At 40.1% G+C, this 17,425-nt stretch overlaps 1 protein-coding gene across 2 annotated transcripts in view; it reads left to right on the forward strand.

The window, feature by feature from the left end:
- ELP3 (elongator acetyltransferase complex subunit 3) overlaps positions 1-17,131 on the forward strand; it is an 84,623-nt gene extending 67,492 nt beyond the window's left edge. For both annotated transcript variants that reach the window (XM_087929708.1, XM_026715941.2), the window contains 2 exons: positions 1,871-1,952; positions 16,128-17,131. In XM_087929708.1, coding sequence (XP_087785834.1) covers positions 1,871-1,952; positions 16,128-16,204 — 159 coding nt within the window. In that variant the 3' untranslated portion in view covers positions 16,205-17,131. The remainder of the gene's footprint in view (positions 1-1,870; positions 1,953-16,127) is intronic.
- The last annotated feature ends 294 nt before the right edge of the window (positions 17,132-17,425 follow it).

The raw sequence follows: 17,425 nt of genomic DNA on the forward strand, positions 1-17,425 counted from the left end.
CTCCACATGCACTCTCCAATATGCACAGGACTGCACGTTCCTGACCCATGCGGTATCTCTTGCTCACCTCTGCAGCACAGGTCAGGAAGGGTGGAAGGAGATGCACAAGGTTGTATGAGTTATGCTGGATGGGTTAGGAAGGGTGCACCATAGGCAGGGGTGGGATTCTACTGGTTCGGATTGGTTTGGGCAAACCCCTTGCTCCGAAGATCAGCTGCCTCTGAATCGGTTCACTGCGACGAGCATGTGGGCTTGTCCGTCCGTCCCTGCTCTTTCCTGTCCTTTACTTCCTTTGTTTAGAGCACAGCTGATTCGCACAGTAGAGCAGTTTGCTGTGCCTCAGCTGTTTTCTTCACAGGGACTGTTGTAGAAGGTAAGTATTATAGCTGTTTGAATTGTGGAGCGCACACTCAGAGCGTGCGTTTGGCAGGAACACACGCAAAGCACATGATTTCTGAACTGGTTGTTATACCAGTGGAATCCCACCCCTGGCCAAAGGGGTCAGATAAGAAATGTGCAGGTGCAGCACAAGTTGCGAATGGTATGTGCGAGGTGGTGCACTATAGTCAGGAAGATGGATGGGACTGCAGTACGGGGGCAGTAAAGGTGGGGGAACAGGTGGTGGAGTTGTGCAGGAGAAATGGCATGGGTAGAGAAGGGCACACAGAGATGCAGTGCAAGTCAAGCAGAGTGCATAGGGGTGCAGTAGAGGTGTCATGGGGGTCACAGAGGACAGTTAGGGGTGTGGTACAGGTCAGAAAGGGGATGCAAGTGCCCAGCATTTTCACCAGCCGATCCCTACAACTGATCCTGCTTATACCTTTTGAATTGTCAGTTGCAGATTCTTCTTCCAAATCTGCCTGAATCATCTTCTTCTTCTTCTTCTTCTTCTTCTTCTTCTTCTTCTTCTTCTTCTTCTTCTTCTTCTTCTTCTTCTTCTTCTTCTTCTTCTTCTTCTTCTTCTTCTTCTTCTTCTTCTTCTTCTTCTTCTTCTTCTTCTTCTTCTTCTTCTTCTTCTTCTTCTCCTCCTCCTCCTCCTCCTCCTCCTCCTCCTCCTCCTCCTCCTCCTCCTCCTCCTCCTCCTCCTCCTCCTCCTCCTCCTCCTCCTCCTCCTCCTCCTCTTCCTCCTTCTATTATTCACATACCACCTCCAACTCAGACAGTTCAAACACAATGCCAACAAAGTCCCAAAACAACCTCCATATCAAGATCTGCCTGGTCTCAGGCATTTAATTAAGTTGCTTCTAGGGTTGAAGTGGCCCTTTGCCGAGTTTAGCATGTATGGGAAAAGCTTTAACTTTCAAATTACTTGACATTTCTGCCCCAATCAGGGCATCTCACTCCGCCGTACTGTCCATAAATCCTGACCTTCTGACATTCATCATGGGTTTGTTCAAATGAGGCTTTCAGACCATAACTTTAGAAAGATACAGTGCTGTAGGCAGCATTATTTGCTAATGCTAAATATTGTATCATATATTTCAGTTGGTTGTGTTCTATAGGTACCCATGTTATCCAGTCATGCTCCCATTATTCTTTCTATGCATGGTAGGATCTCTAGAGACAAACTTGCAAGTCAATATAGTGGGTATCCATGTACCAGTACAGAGGCACATGTGTTATACTAATAAAGGATGTTTCAACATTCTCCTTTGGGTTTTTTGTTTTGGGTTTTTTTTTCCTGTAACAGATCAACGCAGGAAATTTTTGAGTTATTTTTAATCATTTGTCCCTTTTCCTCAATCCTATCTGCCTCTCCATAGTTCACCATACTACCTTCTAAGTGTTCTGCCAGCTAATTTCTAAATTAGAAGCGCCCTGTATTCCAGAAAATTACATTTCCCTGCCTTTGTACTATTTCTTTTTCTAGGGATTTGGAATGCTGCTCATGGAAGAGGCAGAGAGAATTGCCAAGGAAGAGCATGGCTCATGGAAGATAGCTGTCATTTCAGGTAATAAACCTGAAACTGTGTAAGCATGTTACCCTTCTTTGTTATCAGGTGAATGGAAAAGAAACTGTTGGATAGCTGAGTATCTGAAAATTGCTAAAGGAATGGAGAAAAAGCTTCAGAAGTCTTTGTCTGTGACAGAGGGAGCATTTTGCTTTTAAAACCCCCCCAGTAATGTATGTTTACACAGAGTATCTATGGTTTGATGAGATTTCTTATTGTTTCTTCATGTGCTCATCCTTCCAGGAGAAAAAGGACTTATGTCAGGAAATATAGGTCAGATAACTCGAATCAACGGATTCTTTTAATTTATACTTTCCATGCAATTGACTATGTAGAAATTTTGACCACACCACAACATCCATTGGAATTTGAACGGTGAATAGTCTGTCCTTTAAATCTGCAGGATATATATAGGGCAAATTGTGAGATTACTTTTTCTGTCTCTAGGACGAACTCAACTGATATTCCAGCTGTGATCAGGAAATAATGTATATTTCCAGCTACTGATAAACACACGCACATTCACAAATACTGCTCTTCGAATTAGATCAATTGGGATAGGCAGCTATACTAGCTTTGTTTCTGGACAGCATAACCAGTATGGAAGGATTATGGGAATTTCTCTCTAGTAATATCTTGTCTGCATAATTCTGATGTGCATACTTATTTTGTAAACAGAGAGGTATTATAGTTCAAATCTATATAAGGACCATGTCCTGTATCATCCTAATTCTGAGGAATTCCTGTATTTGCACAGAAATAAAATTGATATTCATTCCTAGTTCTTCACTACACTGAAAGTTATACATCAATTTGCTGATACAATCATAAATTTACACAAAGTAGTCACATTCTGCTGGAGATGGTGGTGAACTCTTCAAAGTCAAATTGAAAAGAGGGTTGCAGAAGGAAGGAGAATAGAGTCCCCATTATGTGTGTACTGTAGTGTTCACCTACTCATAAATTCAACCCAGGGGTTAATGCTCTTGGGGAAAAGTCAAAAATAAATTTAAATCTATCAAAGAATAAGATAGCCAGGAGAAGGCCTAAAAAAAAGTATAAATGATAGTACTTTTCTCTATTATCCAGTTTCTGGATTTTTGAGGAGTTTAACTGTGGGAAGGGTGATATTTTTAAAAGAGCCAGTTTGGTCTAGTGGTTAAGGCACCAGGCTAGAAACCAGGGGACAGTGAGTTGTAGTCCTGCTTTAGTCATGACAGCTGGTTAAGTAACTTGGGGCCAGTCGCTATCTCAGCCCAACCCACCTCACAAGGTTGTTGTGGGGAAAATAGGAGGAGGAAGGAGTATTAGGTATGTTTGTCACCTGGAGTTTATTTATAAAACTAATAAAGACAAGATAAAATATCTAAAAATCTGATTGCCAATCTTGTCCAAACAACAATCTTGTCCAAGCCTTTGTTACATTGCAGTAAGTGTGAAAACTAGGGCTTCTCTGGTGGCCCAATAAAGAGATTAATTAAGGAAGAAAAATGAGACATTTAATCCTTATTCATGGCAGTTCATATGGTACAGGGCATGTCTTGTACACTTAAAAAACAAAAGGCAAATAAGAGCAGGGTGCTTCCCCTCCTTAGCAACTTCTCTCCCTTTCTCTTGGCCACATTTTGACTCACCCTCAAACTGTTTCAGATATACCAAAGAAGTGCTATTTTTGTTGTTGTTGTTGATTATTCTCATTTTCATTAGAAGAAGCAAAGGAGAAGAAGTGCTTAAAGAGAATTTAAGAGCATATTTTAAAGCAGCATGAAATGCATAAGATGATATTGTGAAGAAGCCTCCAAGCAGTCTTTATAGAAAGCTTGATGTACTTTAGAAGATACAGACTCTCAATTTTACCTCAGTTGGGAATCATTCTTGCTGCAGACTTGATTACAATCTCTCTCTCTATCTCTGTCTCTCTTTCTCTCTCTCTCTCTCTCTTTTTTCTCTCTCTCTCTCTCTCTCTCTCACACACACACACACACAAACACATGTAAAAGTAAAAAGAGATAGTAAAAAGAAAGGAAAGAAAAAAGTAAAAAGAAAATATACAATTATGCTTTCTATCCTTTTTTTCTATTGATGATATCAATTTTTCCCTATCCTCTTCATCCGATTTTATAATCTCTGAATTATGAATTCAGTCTTTTGTTCTTTCCACAAAAAGTCCATGTAGGATTTCCAGTCTTTCAAACAGATTTTTATCATTTTTGCCAAATTAATTAATCTTATGAAGAAGGTGGGATATATTTCTGGATGTGGGAGCTTCCCCCAATTTAAAACCATATCTTTAAGAAATTTATTAGGACACCACCTCATGGTCTCTTGCATTGCATAGAGACCTAAAGCAAATGCAACCGACAATAGACTGTCCTTTTCACAAAAGTCGGCCTTGATAAAGGTATGAAGGGGAGAAAAAAAACACCAAAAGCCAAATTGTACTTTTTATAATTGAAGAATGAAATACCAGGCAGAAACTCTGTAGATAAAAGCCATTTAAAATGACATGGAAAAGTGATCAAATCCACAGGAGCCACCTACTACTTTCTGAATCCTCAGTGAGTCTACCTAGAATAATCCAGAAACTTCACTTATGGTGGTTTTTTGATATTATTCAAGTCCACCAGGATGATCAGGTGAATGTAGCATATAACCTATTAGGTCAAATGGTGTAATTTGTAGAAACAAATTGCCAAATCCTAAGGATACCTTTTATAGATTCCGCTTGGTCTTCACATTTCAGCAGCAATTGCCAGCATCCCTGGCAATACAGGCAATCCTTGATTTACGATCAGAGTTGTGCCCAAAATTTCTGTTGCTAAGTGAGACAGTTGTTAAGTGAGTTTTGCCATTTCACAACCTATTTTGACACAGTTGTTGAGTGAATCACTGCAGTTGTTAAGATAGTAACACAGCTGTGAAGTGAATCTGGCTTCCCCATTAACTTTGCTTGTCAGAAGGTCACAAAAGGTGACTTCAGGATGCTGAACCATCATAAATATGAGCCAAAGGCCAAGTGCCTGAATTTTAGTCACGTGACCACGGAGATGCTGCAAGTGGTTGTAAGTGTGAAAAATGGTTGTAAGTCACTTTTTTCAGTGCTCTTGTAACTTCGAAAGGTCAGCAAACAAACTGTTGTAAATTGAAGATTACCTGTATTATATAAAATTTCTTGGTGCTTTAAGTCATTATTTTTTTAATCTAGGCTGTACTTATACAAGTATATTTCCATGCCTCTCTTTCACTTTGCAGGAAACATTTATAGCCTATGCCCACTTCATCGTCATTATCCTCATCATTTTTTTTTTCTTGTCTTAGATAAACTTACAAAGCTCCTCTAAGCTTTTTCATGTACATTTTGACTAATGCGGCAGCGCTTATGTGTTTCTTTTGTCTTTTTTGAAATTCTTTCCAAATGTAACAGAAATCAAAAGGCACTTTAAAGAGTCGTCTTCCGATGCTTCTCCCCCTCTCAACAGGACCGGAAGCTTTTCTGTCAGCCCACTGCATATCTATATTTTGTACACATAGAAAAGCCAAATTAAAATTGACAAGCTAGCTGAAAAAAATGCATTAACTGCTTAAAACTTCATTCTGTATTAATTTACTTCCTTGGCAATCAGTTGGCAACTCAGGTATAGGTATAGGTATATAGTTCTGTTGTGTATCTTTCAGAGAAATCTTCCCCACTCATCCACCCATCCCCAAAGAAGGCAAATAGAGGAGACAGAATATTCTGGGCTAGTAAATGACTTCCTCTCCTCCTTTGCCTCTCTTTTGCCTAAGCCTTCTTGCCTTCTATCCCAATCCAACATCAAGCTCATCTCCCCATAGTTTTCTCCAAATGAACCATAAGCCCATTTGAAAATAACGCAAGATAAGGCCCTTAACCATGTCCATCTTAAACACCCTTCCTACTCCAGAGCACGCCCACCCAAACCCTTAGACCACTGAGGGCAAGAATCCTCTCTGAAATTTCCTCAGTCCTCTCAGGCAAGATCATCAGGGATGGTGAAGGAGAGAGAGAAAAACACGAATAGACAAGATCTTAAGGAATCCTACCATGAAGAAGGAACTGAGTACATTATAACCCTGTCACTACACTAACAGAGCTTGAAATGAATCAAATCAGAAGATAGTTAAGAACAGGCGCTCCAGTGGACGCTTCTGGCAGTCACTGATGAAATCTTGCTGCCGCCTGTGCCACCTGCCATGCAGCTGCAGTTTGGGTTCTTAGCAGTCTGTGCTAAGAAAAATGCGTGCTTAGAATAAATTGAACATGTCACCATGCTTTGATTCCCATTCATTTTAATACCTTTTGGCTGGCTGTGGACCTAAGGTGCAACTTTCTCTGCTCGCCGTTGACCAGTCTTTTATACAAATGGTGTCACAGAAGGATGTCGTCTTTGGGTTGGTATTCCCCACATTTAGCTGCTGTCATTTAAGAAGGCTACTTTCCTTTTTTATTTACCCTAAATTAATTGGCCACGGGCAATGATAACCTGCGATGGTTTCACGCCTGCATGTCAGCTTCACAAAGGCTGAATTTATTTGCCAGCAGCTAAAGCTATTGTTTTCTTAGAGCAGCTTTTGTTTAATGAGTCCACAGATGCTACTTGTAAAGATTGGTATTTAGAAGATACTGCGTGCTTGATGGGGACAGGAGAGTATTTAGGCTGTACTGTTTCATTTGGAAAAGAAAATCTAACCTGTTTTATGAGGTTAGAACATTACATTCAAAGAATCTCAAAATTCTTGATACAAACTTACATTGAATGGAATGTTAAAAATAACAAGCAGCAGGTAATAAAATAATACACAGTTGCAACTATGCAACCAACACCTTAACCGCTACATCACCCTGATTCTGCCATCATGTGGAATCTGACGGCATATGAACTGGGCTTTTCACAGATACAGTCAAAACTTCCTGAGAGTGGTTCCATCTTCATGCAGTTTCATAGCGGCTATCTTTAAAGCTGGAGATACACCCATAAAAGCTAAAGTGATATTCCAGCATTCTCAACATTTATTTATTAAAAGTATTTATAGTATATATCCAGGGGTGGGATGCTACTGGTTCTGCCTGGCTCTGTAGAACCGGTAGCTCTGAAGAGCAGCAGACACTGAACCAGTTCTGTGTTTGCTGCTGTTTGGCCTACCCGCCTGCCTGGGCTGTTACCCGAACTTTATTTCCTGCTTTATCAACCTCAGCTGTTTTTGTGTGGCACAGCTGAGGTTGAAAAAGCAGGAAAGAAGAGGATTTTCAAACGCTGTGCACCCGTGCACAGTGCTTTTCAACTGTCCAGGTGGCATAGCTTAAGGTTTTTTACATGCGCACACAGCAAAATGTAGTCACCCAACAGGTAGTAACACTGGTTGAATCCCACTCCTGTATATAGATATATATCCCTTCTCATCATCACCAATTCTAAACCAGTTAGCAGTAATCATTAAAAAGGCAGCTGATTAAAAATATTAGGGGAGTTAATAGGTAATGGAAGCTGAATAAAAGAAGATGAGAATTATAAGACGTCTGAAATATGGAGCTTTATAATGGCTGGAGAAAAGGCTTTTTCATCCTATCATACAGTAATATAATAGCAGTAGCAACAGCATTTAAACTTATATATTGTTCCCTCGTGCTTTACGACACTCTCTGTGTAGTTTTCAAATGTCAGCCTATTGCTCCCAACAATCTGGGTCCTCATTTTACCGACCTTGGAAGGATGGAAAGCTGAGTCAACCTTGAGCCAGTCAGGATCTAACTTCTGGCAGTGGGCAGGATCAGCCTGCAATACTTCATTCTAACCATTGCGTCACCATGCTCCTGTATAAGATACGGTTATAGAACTTTGGGTCCATCCATTGAAGTGATTGGCAGAATATTCAGGACAGAATCCTTTCTTTGCACAGCTAGTAATTATAACTTTCTGCTAGTAGATGCAAAGGATATTATTAACTTGGATGTCTTTGAAAAGAAAATAGTCAAGTTCAGAGAAGAAAACCTTAATTCATTACCTTTGTATCCTATCTTTTTCTGAGATGTGAAGGTGGTGTATTGGCTTTAACCTCACAAGAATAGCTTTGTGAGAAAGGTAGAAGTGAGGGAGACTTACGGCCCCAAGGCCCTCTCTCTGTGATGATGAGGTGTAACCTTCATATTCTGAGAAAACAAAGGACTGCTTCTTGGGAACATCAACAGGAGAAGCATTTTGGGAGTTCCTTTGTAGGCTTTTCAAGACTTCTAGTTGCTCCCTCTGAGAAACATGATGCTAGACTGCATCTGAGGGGCACTGGAAAAGAGATAGCTTCAATTGTGTCAATTCATGGTTTTGCTTATAGACAGGCCTTTCTGAATCTGGATACTGTCCAATTATGCTATGAGCATAGTTCACAGATTTTTCAGCCAGATTGGCTACTATGTTTGACTGGAAAGCCTTAAAATTGTGGTGCCAGCCTATCTGGAGAGCATCTGGTTTGCAAAAACTGCTACTGCTGTCCTTCCAGAGCGTACAAACAACTTTCTCCCAAATATATTGCATACACACATACACAAGCTAGGTCTTGGATCATTAATCAGCACCCTGAACTATTTGTAGACTGTGATGGTGGTAGGAACAGGAGAAAGCTGTTGAAGCAATAGGCTGCTTACTGAGCAGCCCTGACTCAATTTTCTAAAGATTTTTTTTTTTAAGTTTTTACATTCTAGATGCTTGTTCAACCTTTCGTGTTTGGCCAATCAGTCCTCTATTGTTCTCACTTGAAAAGGTGGGCTGTATGTACTTAGCAGCTAAAAACCCGTCCCTCCCCGTTCTATCCCCTTTTCCTTCTCCTTCTGCAGCAATTGTGTCCAAGAGCCAAACATAAATGGAACAACTTACTTATTGTGACAGTGTTGCTTGATCTTCCAAGATGGAGTAATGTACCAGCATGGTAGGAGGACTTGCTTTGGTTTTGATCTTTGCAGGTAGCCCCATTGGAGCTCCTCATTGCTTTGACCCACAGTCTTAATTTCTGTTTCCAAATGTTTATGTGTCTAAAATGGCAGTTTCTGACTTTTTGTAAGAAATCAAGATGTAAAGTGCCACTTATATAATAATTTAAAAATCCTTTGTTTTAGCTGTACGGAATGCTTCAGAAATGTTGTATAAACTGATAGGAAAAAACAAGTTTGGGATGATTAGACATGCTTTTATTTTGGGAGAGCTGTTTTCTATAGAGTTTAGAGTCTATTTCTAGAATCTTAAAATGTTTTTATTGACTTTTTTAATCTGGAAACAGACCTCCTTCAGCAGGTGAACTGGAGGAGTTTTGTTGGAGCAATCTCATTTTTTTCTTGTCTCCTTGCTCACCTAATTTATCTCCCAATTCCACTTTCACCAAACCTCTGTCTTCCTGAAAAGATTAAAGATAACATTCTTCATGGTATTTATCCAGCCTTCAGAGCACGAATATATAGAATCACATAGTAAAAAATGGCCAACCCAGATTCCCTGTTATCAGGCAGTGTTCTATCTGCCACCCCTTCACTATTGAAAGGAAATTGAGGTGTTCTTCCTCTTGTGGGGGCTCTTGAGATTTTCATCCAGTTCGTAAATTCCTTCATGCCCTTGTAGGGAACTCAAGGCCAGCACCTTTTGAAAGAATTGCGTTTTTATTGTGTGTCTAAATTTGGAGATAGGCAAGAATTCCCAAAATTTACATCTCTTACGTTATGATGACATCTTATCTCTGCTGCAGGGTGGTATAGGGGGAAGGGAGGGCAGTGACACCTTGTCGAAGTGCCTGTCTTTGCTGTGAATTAATTACCTTGTAGTGAGTTGATCAGCTTTCCTCCAGACCAGATTTCGATTTGTGTGCCATCAAGTAGAAAATTAACATGGACACAGGCCAGAAATGTTGCATGCCTGAGCGCACACGGCTGCTGAAGTGCCTGTAGAGGAGAGGAGGGGCATTTCTGGGAACTGATGACATCCAAGCCCTTCATAGTAGCCTTTCAAAAGCAAAAGACAAATGTGGCCTTTGGCAGGACAGAGGGCTGAGTTCCCTTCCTCACTCATGAGTTTGGAAAATCCTTTAAAAGCAATAATAATAAAGCTTGGGGACATTCATTTATACCAGTCTCTGAAAGAAAGAGAGGCACAGCGTCATTTCAATCAGGAAAATGTTTTCCTCCATTTTTATTCCATAGGTATAAATTGGGATTATTTGGTAGCCTGAATGAACGGATAATAAAGCTACATGAGGAAATCAGCAGTCTCTCCATATTAAATTCTCCCGTGAAATCTGTTCTTGAATTCCCATTACACCTTCCTATAGGTTCTGTGTAGGAAGCTGCCTGTTGTTTCTCCATGTAGCACAAAATTGATGGCTTAGATTGCAATCGCTTTTCATCATCTCAGCAGTAAGAAAAAGACTTTTCTTGCTTATTTTGGAGGCGTTAAAAGTAAGGAAGGACGGGAGAATCAGGACAGATAAAATTAAGCAATTTGCATAGCCCATAATTGTCCCAAAGGTGCTTTTTTTCCTGAGGCAACTGGACTTTCTTGTTTTTTCTTTTAGCTCATTTGAATTCAATAAAGTCCAGTTGCCACCTGGTGGAAAAAAGCACCTTTGGGACAGCCATGACCTGGATGACTGAGAATCTCTATAGACTTATAGCACATAGTTAAATTAAGGAAGTCATTAAGAAAATGCTATGACTTTGAACGATGAGGAAATTTTATGAATAGTAAGTCTTTCACAGATACTAGCCATACTGGACATATGTATACTTTTTATAATCACTTCTTGTTTGCATATTGGACATGAGTAATTATGGGTGGGAGTTGCTGCTTTGCTTTATTGGATTTCCCAACAGTACCAATTGGCTAGTTGAGTAAGAAAATACTGCGTTAGGTGAACCTTTAGTTTGACTCAGCAGGACTCTTCATATTCATCTGATCCTTTTTAAATTGATGAGGTCAAGACTGTTTAAGACTTTCTGTAGGCAAACCTGATGATTGATTACTGAGTTATGGCCTCCATTAATTCTCCATTCACCAGGGAGTTTATTGCGTACAGTGCTGGCCCTATTCAGGCAGCCCACAGCTCTGCATTTTCAAAATCTTGTTGAAAAACCATTCCTTGAGATTTGTGCAGTATTCCATATTCAAGTTTTGCTTTTCGTATGAAAGGAATGAAAGCTGATTTAGAGTTTATATATCAGATGCCAGAGGTGAAGTTTGTAAAGCCAGAGAAGATACTGAGATTTACTACAATCTTGAGAAAGGTGTTTTTTTTTTAGGCAAAAAGATTCATATGAGCTCAATATGACACCAGGAGGAGCTAATGGCAGAAGTGTCATGGTATAGATTTTGAAATAATAAACTGTCCTTGAATGTTCTACTTTATTATGACAGAACCTAATGATTAATGTTCTGACAATAATATTTGGCGGTAGATAAATCTGTCAATTCCATCCTTGTGAATGCAGATTCTAGCTCCTTTGGACTGTAGGTTTTTCTTTATGCGATTAAAACCAGACTCAGAACTATCTCAGACCTTCCAGATGGAGTGATTATATCTCATTGAGCTCCTGCAGAGATGGCAATATTTCACTAATGGCACTTCAGCTCAGCCTCATCCCCAGCTGTATTTCCCCTTCCCAAAAAAACCCACCATGGGAGTCAATGCTTACAAAAGAAACAAAAACAATTTTAAAAATTGGCACAAAATTATATGTTTATCTATAACTTACGACTGCAATTGTTTTTATTTTAAAAAAACAAAAAGATAAAAGAATCTAACCTTTCGCGTTTGGAGCACTGCTGCTGTTTGGAGCACTGCCGCTGTTTGGAGTTGCCATGTCCGCATTTGGAGCTGCCGCCGCATTTGGAGCACCACGGCCATTTGGAGCGCCACTGCCACTTCAAACACGGCGGCAGCTCGAAACATGGAAGTGGCAGCTCCAAACATGACGGCAGTGCTCCAAATGGCAGCGGCACTCCAAACACGGAACCAGCAGCTCCAAACATGGTGGCGGTGCTCCAAATGGCGACACTCCAAATGGCAGCGGCGCTCCAAACACGGAAGCAGCAGCTCCAAACGTGGCGGCGGTGCTCCAAATGGCGTTGGCACTCCAAATGGCAGCGGTACTCCAAACACGGAAGCGGCAGCTCCAAACGTGGTGGCGGAATGGGCAGAAGGGAAAGCAACAGCGGCGGGTGCCAAAGGTCTTGGATCTGCAGCAAAGGTGTTTGGTGGGAGTGGGGAACTCTCTGCGCTTCGCCATGATCACCCGTTAGGAGCGGCTGGTGGTGAGGCTGCCCGCGGGGCGCTCTAGATGAGGATGTAAGGGGGGGAATTAAATCACCCCTGAAAAGACGGCCTAACCGTCTTTTCGGGGCTCAAAAAAAAAATAAGGCCCGGCCTTATTATGTGAGAAACACGGTAGGTTGGCAGGAGCTGGGGCAAGGATACATGGGCAAAAGATTTTTACATAGCTTTCCCTGATCATACTTTACTTATGACCAGTGCTAATCAGCAGAGATTGGTGGCAGGATAGGGCAACTCACTTTTAAGCAGCATCTGGGCTTTCCCTGTTTGGGGGTTAGGAATTGAACCATATCATTTATTGATTACATATGTACCTTTGTTAGTTCTAAAGGTGATAGAAAATTTTCCTATCCTTCATGAGAACTAATCCTCAAAATCAAAAAAACAGAATCAATCCTCCACATGGTTCTGGTTAGAAACAGAAAGAAGTACAATAAAGGAGAAAGAAATTTAAGTCTCATATAAATAAATAAGCTTATTATTAAATCCATATGCAAAAAATAGAATAGAATAGAAGGTAATTCTCATTTGGCTACAGGGAGGTTGTGCTTCAAAAATTAAAAACTTGGATATAAATGGCTCATTCATCACATTATTTAGTAGGCGACTTGGAGTTACCCACTGTCTTCTCTGCCTAATTTTAACATAATAGCATGGGCTGAAATAGGCTACAATTCTGCCCCAGACTCGCGTTTCTTTTATCTGACCATTTTCAGCTCTTCCTACTGTTCCTCGGGGTAATTTGTTCTATTCATTGCAAGGAAACATATTAACTGTATTTAATTTAAATAAAGTGTAATTGCAATGATGGTAAACAAAATTAAGATGGCTGCTGTGATCAGAACCACACCTTCCTTTATGTAAATCATGAATGAAAAACACATAAAGAGGCAAAGCTTTTGTCATGTGGTCACAGTTGCCTTCTTGACAATTTCAATCCCCTGCATTTGATTTTTTTTAAAAAAAGTTTTCTCCTGATCATATACTGCGTCCATTTGGAATATAGCTCTTAAAGATCTTGCCATGTTGGCTGAAGTTTATAGGAACTATGGTCTAAAATATTTACAAAGCATCAAGTTGCTAATTCTGACTTAAGAATTTACTTCAGCTTTGTTTCAAACAATGCTCATTCAACAAGCTGAAAAGGGAAGGGGGAGATAGCTGAGAATAATTGATTTCAGGACCAGCCTTGAAGAGAAAATGATAGTGTTTTGTTTATTGCCACTTGCAAGTCCCATTTAAAATCATTTCAAAGTATAACAAGTGATAGACAGCCCATCCTAAATTGTATCATTTGCCTCTCCAGTGCCTGTGGGTGGGAACCCTGTATTTAGTTATGAGTGCCAACTACCACCAGAAGCAGCCGCTCGCCAGAAGCAACCACAAACTTGTAACAGACAAAACAAGAGCCAGGGAACAGAAATTGCAAAAGAGCTAAATACCAACTCCATCTTTCCTCCAAAAAGAGTTTGTGGCAATGCTATTATGGGACAGTATAAGGTCACCAAGAACATAGAGAGTTTGCGCACTTCCCCATCCTCCATACACACACACACACACACACACACACACACAGCGTTCTGCATTCCATGTTTAAATGTTTGCTGATAATTGGTAATTGTTTTGTGAATGACCAAATACTCTTCAATATCTTCATCAATGATTTAGACAAGGGGATAAGAAGGGGAACTCATCATATTTGCAGATGACACCAAGCTGGCAGGAATAGCCAATACTCCAGAAGATAGGCTCAAGATACAGAAGGATCTTGACAGATTGGAACACTGGGCTCTATCTAACAACATGAAATTCAGTGGCAAAAAACGTAATTTAGGCAAGAAAAACCAAATGCATAGGTATAGAATAGGTAGTACCTGGCTCATTAATAGTAACTGTGAGAGGAATTTTTGAGTCCTAGTGTACAATCACTTAAAAATGAGCCCGCAGTGTGCTGCAATTGCCAAAAAGCCAATTTGGCCCTAGGCTTCATTAACAGAGGGATAGATTCAAGATCATGTGAAGTGTTAGTACCACTTTATAATGCCTTGGTAAGATCACACTTGGAATATTGCAACTAGTTTTGGTTGCTACAATATAAAAAAAATGTTCAGACTCTACAAAGCCTGCAGAAAAGAGCATCAAAGATATTTAGGGAACTGGAGGCTAAAACATACGAAGAACGGTTGCAGGAATTGAGTATGTCTGGTTTAATGATGGGTGAGGAATGATATGATAGCAACGATCCAATATCTAAGGGACTGCCACAAAGAAGATAAGGTCACCTATTTTCCAAAGCATCTGAAGACAGGACAAGAAGCAACGGATGGAGACTAATTAAGGAGAGAACCAACCTAGGAGAAATTTCCTGACAGAACAATTAATCAATGGAATGACTTGCCTCCAGAAATTATAGGTGCTCCAACACTTGAGATTTTTAAGAAGAGATTGGCAACTCTTTGCCTAAAATGGTATAGGATTTCCTGCTTGAATTGGGGGTTGGACTAGAAGACCTCCAACGTCCTTTCCAACTCTGTCATTCTATTATTCAATATTAATAAGCTCATCTGTATTGCCTGTGTTTTATTTCATATTCCCCAGTATAATATTTCAAGTATCTAATATAATAGTTCATGGTCTACCAAAAGTATCTTTTTTCCCCCTTTGCAACTAGGCAAATACGAAATTATGTACTTTGTTCCAGTTTATGTAGGTTTGTAGTTATCCTGCATATCAGTCAAAAGTAAAAGTGATGTAATTCAATGTTCTCCTTTCTTATTTTAAAAAGTATGTCTTTCAGAACTTATAAATCTTATCTCTTATATAGATTTGATTTAGAATTTTCATACTTAATCTTCTGGGTTGGCAAGACCCCGATGTAAAAAAGGATATGATTTCCATAAAGCCCACACATTATTCAAAATAATGGAACATGTAGGCCAGCCATCTTTCAGAAAAATCTATAGCTTGCATACATCTATTTCCTTCTTTTCATTCAGTGCCTTCAACCCCTCACTGAATCATGGACTAAGAACATTATTTTCCAGCAGCAAAATAGGAGATATGCTAATGGGCTCTCTTTGTCTCCACAAGATCCATTTGAGCAAACCATATGCTCTGGGTTATAGTTCTGCATCTGGCGGGGGGGGGGTGGGGGGGAGCCTTAGTTCAGTTTAATCATCATAAACACAAACAAAAAGATCACTTGACTGTCAACAATATTATTATGTAGCAAATGTCACAGAATAGTCATGAACATTTTAGTTAATCGTGTGGAAAGGGTGGTCACGGAATAAGTAAAAAGCTCTGAAATGAAGGATTGGTCTAAGTCACAGATTTGCAGCCCATCGAGAACCACATTCCCTTGAATAACGTGATAGAAGTGCGTTGGGGAGGGAGCATTTCTGGCGCCCACTTTTTCTTCTTCATAACATCTCAGCAGATAAAGGACAGGGTCACTCTTATCAGAAATTAGAGCTTGCCTAAGATTTCTGAAAATTAACCCTCCAGCTGAATGAAATTAGCCGAAGGGCTGCAGGGTTTCCCATCTGTGGTATCCATGGAAGAACATGCAGCTCTAAAAACAAGGGGGTCTCCTGTAACGTGGGAACTGGGGACGAATCATCCGAGGACCAAAGCACGAGGCAAGATGAAGCAAACTTATTTGGTGTCATGTAGCGAAGAAGACATAGAGATGCTACATTATCTTAAAGTAAACATACTTTGCTGCTGATAATGGATGTAATAGGGGTAATTTGAAATATGTGTTTCAATGCATCTTCCAGTGAGACTGGCTGTTTGCATATTCTTCTTCACAAGTTGCTTCTCCACCGACGTCTTTTTGTTTTTTCCTTGCAGGTGTGGGTACCAGAGATTACTACAGGAAGATTGGCTATGGACTAGAAGGGCCCTATATGGTGAAGAGGCTGGACTGACATTTGGTGAAGAACACCTGAGGCTTTGGATTTGCACAATAAGGCCAGAGCAGAATGGAGATGCCATGGCCCTACTACAAACACTGTCTGAACTAGCCAAACAAGGTCCATTTAAATCACTTGATATCAAAGAGGATTCTCTTGAGTATCACATTCAAATCCATCCAATGAATTTTTTGGCTCTTCCACAACAGGCAGAAAAAAGAGTTGACCATTATTTCATTGCTCCGATTATCATTTACAAATGGGTAACAGCCTGGAAACCTTCAGGGTTTGAGATCTATGATGTCATAAGGCAGGTGTGTCAAACTCGTGGCTGGCGGGCGGGATGCATCACGCGCTGGCAACACTCACCCCCGTTTTAGCAAAAGGGGGAAAAGTGATACGTCATGTGACAACGTGATACTGCGAGTTTGACACCCCTATCACAAGGTGTCTGCAACGTAGACCTTTTTATATCAACTGCAACTATTTTTAACAGATAGCATTGGGCTTTCTTTTGGTTTAGTCTAATGTTAAGTGACAATTGCCTCGTGTGCAAGATTAAACTTGCCACTTTTAGTATCTGCAGTGTTAGCCTGACCTTCAGTTGTTTACTTGATAGTCTCCGAGTATATCTGGCATTACAGATAAAGTTTATAGTTGCAGATACACAAGAGAAAAGGCATCATTCTTTTTACAAAGTAAAATTGTTCCTGCCAATTAAATATGTTTTGCATTCACTGCTTATTTATATTGACATCTGTATCCCTCCACTCTAATATCTATGTACCAGTGTGTTTCACAAAAGTGTTTCACCGTGCTACATTAAACCACAGAGTCATTAAAATGTATTTAAAATCCAATGGAGGGAATCATAGGTAGTCTATTAGCCTCTAGGTAAGATAAGCGGCATACAAATTATATTAAAAATCTTTTCAGAATCAAGGTGGATTTATCTTAATGAAGATGACTGTAAACTATTCAAAATTTGACTTTGAATCAATAATCTAAAACCATACAATGTCAGATTTTCACTGCTTTGGCTGGGATGCAATTTGTGATGCAATTAGTGGAACAAGAAGTGCGTGCCAGGCTACAAATGAAGCAAAATGACCGCATCCCTCCCATTTCATGGCAGGTTTCCATGCACAATACTTTAATAAGAATCTCCCTCAAAATATTTGCAGGCAGGGTTTGATTTTGGTCCTTGGCAGCATCTCCAATCTGAAGGATCTCAGG

The sequence above is a fragment of the Pseudonaja textilis genome, chromosome 1 (assembly GCF_049901715.1).
Source record: "Pseudonaja textilis isolate UNSWEBS1 chromosome 1, rPseTex1.2, whole genome shotgun sequence".
Classification (NCBI taxonomy): Eukaryota; Metazoa; Chordata; class Lepidosauria; order Squamata; family Elapidae; genus Pseudonaja; species Pseudonaja textilis.